Source organism: Glycine soja, chromosome 13, assembly GCF_004193775.1.
Source record: "Glycine soja cultivar W05 chromosome 13, ASM419377v2, whole genome shotgun sequence".
Classification (NCBI taxonomy): Eukaryota; Viridiplantae; Streptophyta; class Magnoliopsida; order Fabales; family Fabaceae; genus Glycine; species Glycine soja.
Window position 1 is genome coordinate 27,722,086 of NC_041014.1, and position 9,534 is coordinate 27,731,619.

At 32.1% G+C, this 9,534-nt stretch overlaps 1 protein-coding gene across 1 annotated transcript; it reads left to right on the forward strand.

The window, feature by feature from the left end:
* Positions 1 to 1,898, forward strand: LOC114380818 (nudix hydrolase 18, mitochondrial-like). The gene is made up of 5 exons (XM_028339877.1): positions 1 to 236; positions 620 to 734; positions 855 to 938; positions 1,181 to 1,309; positions 1,399 to 1,898. Exons 1-5 carry the CDS (start codon positions 139 to 141, stop codon positions 1,606 to 1,608), a joined length of 636 nt encoding a protein of 211 aa, XP_028195678.1. The 5' UTR covers positions 1 to 138; the 3' UTR covers positions 1,609 to 1,898.
* Positions 1,899 to 9,534: the final 7,636 nt, after the last annotated feature.

Genomic DNA, 9,534 nt, shown 5'->3' on the forward strand with positions numbered 1-9,534 from the left:
TCCTCTCATGCTATCTACTGAACACAATTTGCTTTCGTTTGTTGTTGTTGTTGTTGTTTCTGTTCCTTCTCTTGTTCCTTAAACTCTTTGTTTCAAACATCCTTAGAAAAGGTAAAAATTTAAAAAAAAGAAAAGAAAATGGTGGCTGTGGTTTCCCAAGAAAATGTTGCGGCATTGGTTTCTCGTACCGGTAGGGAGTTGCAACGTTATAGAAAAGGTCGTCGCCAAGTTGTGGGGTTCGTCTCTTCCTTATCCTCTCTTCTTCTTTAATTTTGGGATAATGGGTTTTCATATAAATTCTGTTCTCATCCGTGTTTCTAATTCTATCTTTGTTTTAAGTGAAAAAAAAAACTGTTTTTCACGATGGGGTTTTGGTTTTGGTGATTTCGGAAACCATTTTTTATTCCCTAAGGCTTTGTTCTTGTATGGGCAAGTTGTGTTAAGGTTATGAGTTTGTGGGTACTAAGAATTAGAAAATGAGTTTCTAATGAGGGAATTGAAAATAAACTAGTTGGTGAATTCGGGATTGCATTGTTTCTCTACGGAGTTTTATGTTATACTTTTATTTTTGTTTTTTTGTTTTTTTACTAATTTTGTGTTTGCAATCATGTTCATGCAGATGCATACCGTACAGATTTAAGATTGGGGAGAAGACTTCCTTGGATGTTGTTTCTGATGAATTGGAAGTTCTGGTTATTAGTTCCCAGAAAGGAAAAGGGATGCTATTTCCAAAGGTAGACCCACACCCACCCAATTATTTGTCAATAATCAACAACTAAAAAATTACACATTATTTCCATTTATTTTATTACCCTCTATTCATTTATAATTTATTTTGGTTGACCAAATAACAGGGAGGCTGGGAATTAGACGAATCAAAAAAGGAGGCAGCTTTGAGAGAAACCATGGAGGAAGCTGGGGTGCGAGGCATTGTTGGGGTGAGCCATTTACTCTTAATGTTGGGCTATAAAAGCAATTATAAAATTTTAGATGCAATTTCAAAAGCATTTTTAGTATTTTATCTCGAAAAATTAGTGTAGCAAAGATTTCTTTTAAAATCTTTAATTGAAAAACATAACTAAGAGTAAATATGGAACTTCATCAAAGTTTTTTTTTTTTTTAATAAATTGGCAAACTAAAAAAATAGCTTCTAATCATTTATTTTTTTATGGTGGTGCAGGGTAAATTGGGCAAATGGAGTTTCAAGAGCAAGACTCATGACACTTTCTATGAAGGCTACATGTTCCCTTTACTTGTTCAAGAACAATTGGAGTTCTGGCCAGAGCAAAACGTTCGTCAAAGAATATGGGTCAGTAACTAATAATTAAGCCGTTCAAAAAAAGATGAACACATTGAATGATTATCTTATAATTTTGTGTTTGAAAATTTTCCCTTTAGATGAGCGTCACAGAAGCAAGGGAAGTTTGTCAACACTGGTGGATGAAGGAAGCTCTAGACAGACTTGTAAATCGTCTCTCTGGTCAAAAACAACTTGGTCATTATCGTGATAATAAGCGAGTTCTTGGATCTATGAACTGCAAAGGAGATGCCAAATCTGCTTCTGTAAATAGTGTAGCATCTTTGGAGGGTAGAGCTCAACTTTTTTGAGGAGTAGGATCCAGAAGAATTGAGCCAAATCATAGTATATAAAAATAATAATAGATAGTAGATCACATAGAAGTTGGTGATTCCCCCTATTTTTTTTCCCTTTAGAAAGGGAATTTACATCTATGTGTGGGAATTCACTATATCTGTATTATTGTGAGGCTTGTGGGATACCCATTAGTCCACAAACGAATTGCTCTCTTTTTTCTAGCAACAGAGTTGTGATAATGTTAAGAAGGGGAATAAGGCTTTGTTAAAATATGAGAAGATCCAACTTTTATTCCAACTATTCATCCCACTTTTTTACTAATTGATTATCGTTTGAGGGTTTTTAGTTCTCTTCCCTTTACTGGAAGGCAGGTTTTGTGCAGCACGAACTAAAATTTCATCGTTTATAGACTTTGTTAAACAAAACTAATGTTTAGGGATTGGCTCCATTTGGTACACAAATTACTGGATCATATTAACTAGTCTATTTGAGATCATACCATCTTGACTTTATTGTATAAGCTCTCTTTTTTTTTTTATTCCTTACTTAGTTGTGGCAGCATGTGTGTCAGTTGTTATAACTAACAATTATCCTTTGTTTGGTTATACCTTCAATAAGATAGATTGTTATAACTAACAAATTATCCTTTGTTTTGTTATACCTTCAACAAGATAGGAGTGTAGATAGATAGTGCCCTTTGTTTTCTTTGCATCTTGGAATACATTTCTTTGGGACATTGAGTTTGATTTTTTTTATTGGTAAATGTTAGTTATTGATTGCTAATTTTTGTTAGTGGTCAGATGTCCACGATTTCTCTTTCCTCCTTTCTTTCTTCATCACTGAATCCCTTAAATCTGAGGATTTATCTGATGTACTATATGAATTCCGATATTGTAAAAGTTACGACTTAAAATTTTTGTTCATTTCAATTGATGCCAATTGAGAGTGGATCGATGTTATAAAAAAATGTTTGGTACCAATTTTTTGGGAAGTCAAAGCTGATCAATCTAAACCATTTAGTTGATCTTTATGGCTTTATACCACAAGAGACTGAAGAGAGAGGTTATCCAAATATTGGACTCACTACCGAGAGCTTCATAGAGGATGTATTGGTCGGAGGGAGGGAAGGAAGTGGGGGGCAAAAGTACCAAAAAATTTATTTAAATGGACCAATCTCTGACCAAATGATCCAATAATTGTTGATTGTTTACACACATCAATTGGCAAACTGTTACACCAATGGGACAATCCAAGGGGAAGAAACGTGCATGGCACAAAGTGGGAAAGATTCATGGGACAAAAGCTGGTAGTACTTAACAACTGTGGGGCATAGAGTTACGAAGTTTAGCATTAATATTTAGCAATCTAGCTGTGCTTCTAATAAATGGAGAAAGATCCTTCGCCATTAGCAATAAGACTAAGACCCCACGAAAAAGGTGTACCTGAGTTGGGGAGGAGTATCAAAGGAAACTCTTGATATATCCCAAAAGCCAGCTCAGGAAATGCACACTTTGAAATTTGAATAAGCTCACCTTTTATAAAGAGAATCAATTTATGAGTTGACCAATTGTTTGAGAATCAAAATACACACTCCGCAGGCACAACGATTGAACCACTCCCACCGTAAGAACCAGGCCCAATTTACTTTTGGGACCATGTTATTAAAGAGTCAAAATGGTCGAAAACCATGATATCAAAAGGATAGGGGGATCCACCTAGCTTCATCATTTGCTTGACTTACAATGCTGAGTTCCAGCTTTAGCATTTGTGACAAACTCAAATCCGCAGGCATCCTCAAAGATCCTATGAGATATTGTCTACTTAGGTTTGGTCGACCGTCACGGTTTTATTCTTATAAAAGATACTTCACGGGTTGAAAGAAAAAAATATTTATAAATGATTTGTGACCTCAACTCCTATATGATGTAAGACTTTGTGGCTACATAAATATTATTAGAGGAGATATCCTAATAGTGTGTTCGGATTGAATTTATAATGAAAATAATTAATTATTTTTTTACGGTGAAGACAAAGTAACAAATAATTGCTTTTATTTTTTCATGATATTACCATTTTTTTTAGATCACAAGGTATCATCATGATTTTTTTGGGTAAAATTTATTCTTGTTAACAAGGATAGACTTTGATGCAAAAGTAGGACGTGTCAGATAAGGTCAAAGTAAGAGAATTTGGAGTTGAATCAGTTGATTCTTAAACAGTTGACTATGTGATACAACGTTTGGGCTCATCGCTTGCTGAACATAGGCCAAGCCCAATGACGCTGAAGTCTAGAGAAGAATTGAGCTTAATCAGCTAATGTAAGAGAGATTTTATTTGTACCTTCCTTTTTTCTTTTATATTCCAATAGAGCCATTGACAAGTGTTTAATTTTATCATTCAAAAAATTAAATATCAGAACTATCTGAAATTATATAAAAGAACATATTCTTTTGAAATTTAATTTTGAGACTGATTCTTTTTTTTTTTTCTTGAAACTTATTTTTGAAAGTTACTTTGAACAATTGAAAAAAAGTTTCCGGAACACTGTATTGAACAATTGAAAATATAGCACCTACTCGGGAAGGTAGAGATGGAAACAAAACAAAAAGGTGTGAAGAATGCAACATTACGCATCAATTTTGTTTCCTTAAACGTTAGAGTTGTTTTATATTCAAAATTCATAAAAAAAAATCAACTATTTGAATAGAAAACAAAATACTAAGGGATATAGTGTTATAGATAATAAAAAATTGATGACATGACCAATTTTATTACTTTTTAAAAATAGAAGAATCTGAATGATAACAATTACACTTAATCTAAACCAAAGAAATTAAAAACACTATTAATTAAGTAAAGAAAAGTGTAGTTAAAGCTGCTGAGTGTCAAACTTCTCTACTCTACAAGTTATTACACACACACACACAGGTTAAAAAAGGTATTGCTTCACATTCTTCTAGATTTATTTGGCTTGACTCACTTGCGGGTTGTGGTTAGTCAATCCATATGAGCAAAGCAAACCCATGTTACTTTTTTTTTTTTGTTCTAAAACTTTCAATTTTTTTTTATTTTAAAATTTTCTGATATTTTTATTTTCATCATTTTTGTTATGAATTAATATTTTATTGTTGTATTAATTAATGTTTTCCAATTTCTGTATTTTTTCTTGTCTTTTAAAATGAAAAACTGAGTTAACTCATAAGGCAATTCAGTACTTAACCCATCAACTTGTGGTGACTTGAGCCGAATTATGAATGTTTTTGCTAAAAAAAAACAAAACAAACTGAGTTGTATCGACTTGCTTTTTTAACAAGAGGTAAGCCCAACCCAAGTTAGCGTGTTGGACCATGGAGTAATGCAATACATTAGTAAATTAGTTATCATAAGTGGTTAAGTCTACTCTTTTTAGCAATAATTTTAGTAAAAAAAAACCTAGCTATATAAATTGTCGATTTCGAACACATTCTGTTTTGGTCTTTAAGTGGTGCTGAAGAAACAAGGCAAAGCAAAAAAATCTTGGCGAGGTAAAAATTTGAAGGAATTAAAAGGTGAGGAGGAAGAAGGGTGTGTAGATGTTTGGATATATATCGAGTGTCCTATTTTCCGAATTAGAAAGTTTGAACTTTTTGGGCCCATGCATTGTTGTGGGCTGGCCTATATGATTTCAAGGGCTATTGTATCCTGCATTCTCTATTATTACATGCTGTATTTCCCATTATATTTTGAAACGTAAATTCACATTCTAGAATGGACTTTGTAGAATATAATGAGAGATGTCCAATATAATAGTGAAAGTGCAGGATATAATGCCCATTTCAAGTTGTAGATGACAAAGACAATTTATGGGCTAGCGGTGCAAGCCTGCATGTGGGCATTTATTTCTTGTATTCCTTCTATTTATCCTACATTTCCCATTGCATTTTGGAATGCAAATTTATATTTTAGAAATAACTTTTCAGAATAAGAGCGTGGGATACAATAGCTGTGCATGTGTTAGAGGCTAAAAGTAAGAGACCAAGACAAACGCACTTTAAGATTACCAATACAACTTTGAAAGTTACGTTTTCCTCTCCTATCTCACTCACTCATTGTGTTTATGAACTGTGTGAAACACACCCGCACTTCATAACATGATGAACTGGTGGTGGCTAAGAAACCATGCATATATGCGACAGACCAACAGTATATATGAAAATAGTGAGAAGAGAGGGAAGAAAAGAACCAAAGAGACCACGAACTTTTCTTTGGTCTTGTTTTTTAGTGAGGGCAAGACCTCATCAATGCATTAAATTTCAAGTGTTTGGATCTTAACCGTTGGATCGACTAAAGATAAAGTAATTAAAGTTCAAACTTTAAGCCTAAAAAAAATTTATTTGTTATTCGTTTTTATGAAGTAAAAGGTTTCATATGTTGACAAAGAATCCATGTATATTAACCAAAAAAGCCTACTATATAACTATCACATTTAAAATAAAATATTTCTCTTAAATTTTACTTTAAGTTTCGCTCAGGGTTTGCTTAATCTTATAGTCTATTGTTTAGGACTTAGGACTTAACTAAAGAAAGGGGAAACAGAACACCAATTGTCTTCAAGTGAATAATCACCAGACTAAGTAGCCTTTTGTTGTTACATTAACGGTTTGGTCTAGACAGAATTTTGACCTGTTTTCGTTACAATATTTTAAGACCTATTTCGTTACATCATTTTCAATTTTAGTAGTTCTGGTCTGGTACTCCAAAATAACTTGTTTTGAGCTTTGAGTTTATCAACTCATTTTGCAATTTTTAACAGGACAACTTACAGATTGTTTTAGGGTCGTCTTTAACTGAATAAACCTTGCATTTCATCCCCAAAGGATTCCAAATATTAGAAATTATAATAAGTATCTTCTAAGTAAGTACTAAAATCAAATTAGTCCCTACACGTTAGTAAAAGTATTACAACTTAGGAACTACTAATGAATATTCAATATTTGAGATATTATTTATAGTATAGTTTTATTATTTTAGGACTACATAAGAGAGTAGAAAATACTCCAGAGATTAAATTGATGGTTTATTAGAGTCTTTAAGTACTGCAAAAGTGCAAATCTCAAATTCTTGATTTCCGATGCATGATCAATTGGTGGAACCAGAAAAAAATTAGCTTAAAATAAAAGAAAGCGTCTCGGTAAGTGTTGTTTTATAATGGAAAATAATGTTAAGATAAATAGATTGTTTGTTAAACACGAAATATATCGTCCGTCTTTAATGTTATTTGTCTGAACTTTAACACTATATTTAGTTGAATCTTTGTCATCGACTTTTCGTTCCTTTTCCTCTATCGGTAGTAAGGCTGGAATGGACAATTGTGAGTGTGAGCCTTTAGCCTTATTAGCCTAAATGGATATATCGATCTAAACTTTTGGTTTAAGTAAATGAGTTCAAAATGTTGTTAAAGAAGTCAGAAATTTCATATGAGTGTGGTTTTTACGTACTAATCATTATATCTAACGTATATTTTTTTTTTGTTACACACGTTATAGACTTTATAGTAGGGAACCTACTTTTTGTTAACTTATATCTATATATGTTAGAGCAGTTGAAGGTGATCTCATTGGGGGACCATTTTGAAATTGGAAACTGTAATTTACTAACTGCAATGGGCATGGTGAAAAATGGAAATAACAGGTAAAATTCCTTTGTGATTTTGTCTATACTCAAACTAAACTTTCCCGTGACTTTCCTGTAGTGTTCTCAACATGCATGCTATTATTTAAGGCCCACTACTTTTCTCTTTCAAGTTCACATGAGAAAGCTCAAAGCTAGCTTGCATATATAATTTTCATGCTGCAAAACCAACTCGATGTTCAGTGTTCAGTAGTGCCCTTTGGTAGTGACTTCTCAGCTAGCTATTTCAATATAAACTATGAAAGGCTATTTTCCAATTAATGTGCCAAGAATTAGACCTATACTATATACTAAAATGAATATTCTAGCTAGCTAGTTTTGTTTGCTATAAAATGAACATGACATTCTTGAAGATTGGAGGTGTAGTGCGATGTCACAGTTGTACTTTGGCGTCTTCACTCGAAAAAAAAAAGTTATACTGTGCTAATAAGGGAAAAAGTGTTAAAAGCCCGTTCCTATCTGAGTGTGTGAGGATTACTTTACAATTAATACGTATATTAATGTATGCTAAAGTCGCTAATAGGGGAAGTATTAAAGTCACTTCTTACCTGTGTCTGATTGTGTACTTTTTCAGAGGCCCTGAATTCCATATAAATGTCATGCATGTATAGCATTGCGACGATCGGAGATTATAGTAATTTTGAATATTTGTCATTAGATTTTAGAAATTGATTTTAGTGCGTGAGTACGTGGGTTCTTGGTAACAGTGAACCGACTTCATCGTTGGCTCTTCTTGTTTTCTCAACCTCCCTTAGTCCTAACGAGAAATTTAAGTTATGCCCTACAAACTTGAATTTAAAATGATGATATCATATAGTAGCTTCGGGCCATGCTATCACTATAATCCTCACTTTGTTTCTGGATACGTAACTCATACCTTTCTCTTTTGCTATCATAAAATACTAGTAGTATATTCAAACCAGAACTGAATACATATACTGATTGATACAGCAATAACTACAATGATTAAGTTTATACTTAGTTATAAAAGGGTTTAGCATTATTCTTTTAGTTAAAAAGAAAAGGCAGAATTTTAAAAACGAAAAGTTACGTTGGATTAAGGAATCGCGACAAAGTAGACATGACGAAAACCAAGAGAGAAAAAAAAGGAAGATTAATTATAATATTCTTTTTATCACATTAATTAACTGTTATACCCGAGGCAGTTTTCTCTGTTTTCAGCCTAAAGTTTATATATAGACCTAATTTAATTTATATAACAATATAATATCGTGTGACCTTCTTATAAAAAAATAAAGTATTTTAACAGGAGTTTGAATAGTTTATATGAAATTTTAGATCCAAATTAAATAGTAATATTTATTGTAGAGAAATTAAGTATTTTTCACTAAAAATAATGTTTAACTTATATAGAATCATGATATGGATCTTTAATAAATTAATGTAATTACATATTTACATTCAAAATTCAAATCACTATTTTCCCATATGTATCCAAAAAAAAAGTTGAGATAACTATTTAGTAAGGTGATTGATAATTGCAAACCTTCATATTGTATAAGGACAACAACAATATCTTTTTATCTATCAAATCATATAATCTATGTATATATTTATGAGTAATATATGAATCCCTTATAATTTTATATATCTCACTATATATATCTATATATATATATATATATATATATATATATATATATATATATATATATATATTCCTTTCTTTAGATATTAAATAGCATATTGAATGTTAATTCTTTTCATATACTTATACTATACTTGTCTAACAATTATTATCCAAAAGAAAAGAACTAGACAGACCCCACATGGTTGGCAGTAAAATTATGAACAAGAGTTTCTTTCTGTTTTATTCACCGTTGATGACATGACCATGGCGTGGACGGACTTGGCTATGTTGATGTATGGTGTAATTCAGTTAGCTAGTTAGTGATTTATTTTGAAATTAGTTTGACAGCTATGAAGTTTGTTATAGCAACATGTGCAATGTGTATAAAAATAATAGTGATTATCAATGAAAAGTATGAGAGTGCAAAAGTTTTTTCAAGATTCTAAGTCCTCTCTATTTTTTCTCAATCAATTCCTTCATCATCTTCTCTTATTCTTTAACATAGAGTGATAGTGAGTGCATAGTGTGAGTGCGTGTGAGAACTTTATTGTTTCGACAAATTGGTATTCAGAGCTGAGGTTCAAGATCCCTGGATACCAAAATTAAGATGGCTTCCTCGAATAGAAATTTTCCAGCATCTATGCCTGTTCTCATAGGCAAGAACTATGAGGATTGGTGT

Coding starts and splice junctions, on each gene's coding strand:
- LOC114380818 (XM_028339877.1), top strand. CDS start 139: ATGGTGGCTGTGGTTTCCCAAGAAAATGTTGCGGCATTGGTTTCTCGT. Junction 735..854: donor AAGGGATGCTATTTCCAAAG/GTAGACCCACAC, acceptor ACCAAATAACAG/GGAGGCTGGGAATTAGACGA. Junction 939..1,180: donor GGGTGCGAGGCATTGTTGGG/GTGAGCCATTTA, acceptor ATGGTGGTGCAG/GGTAAATTGGGCAAATGGAG.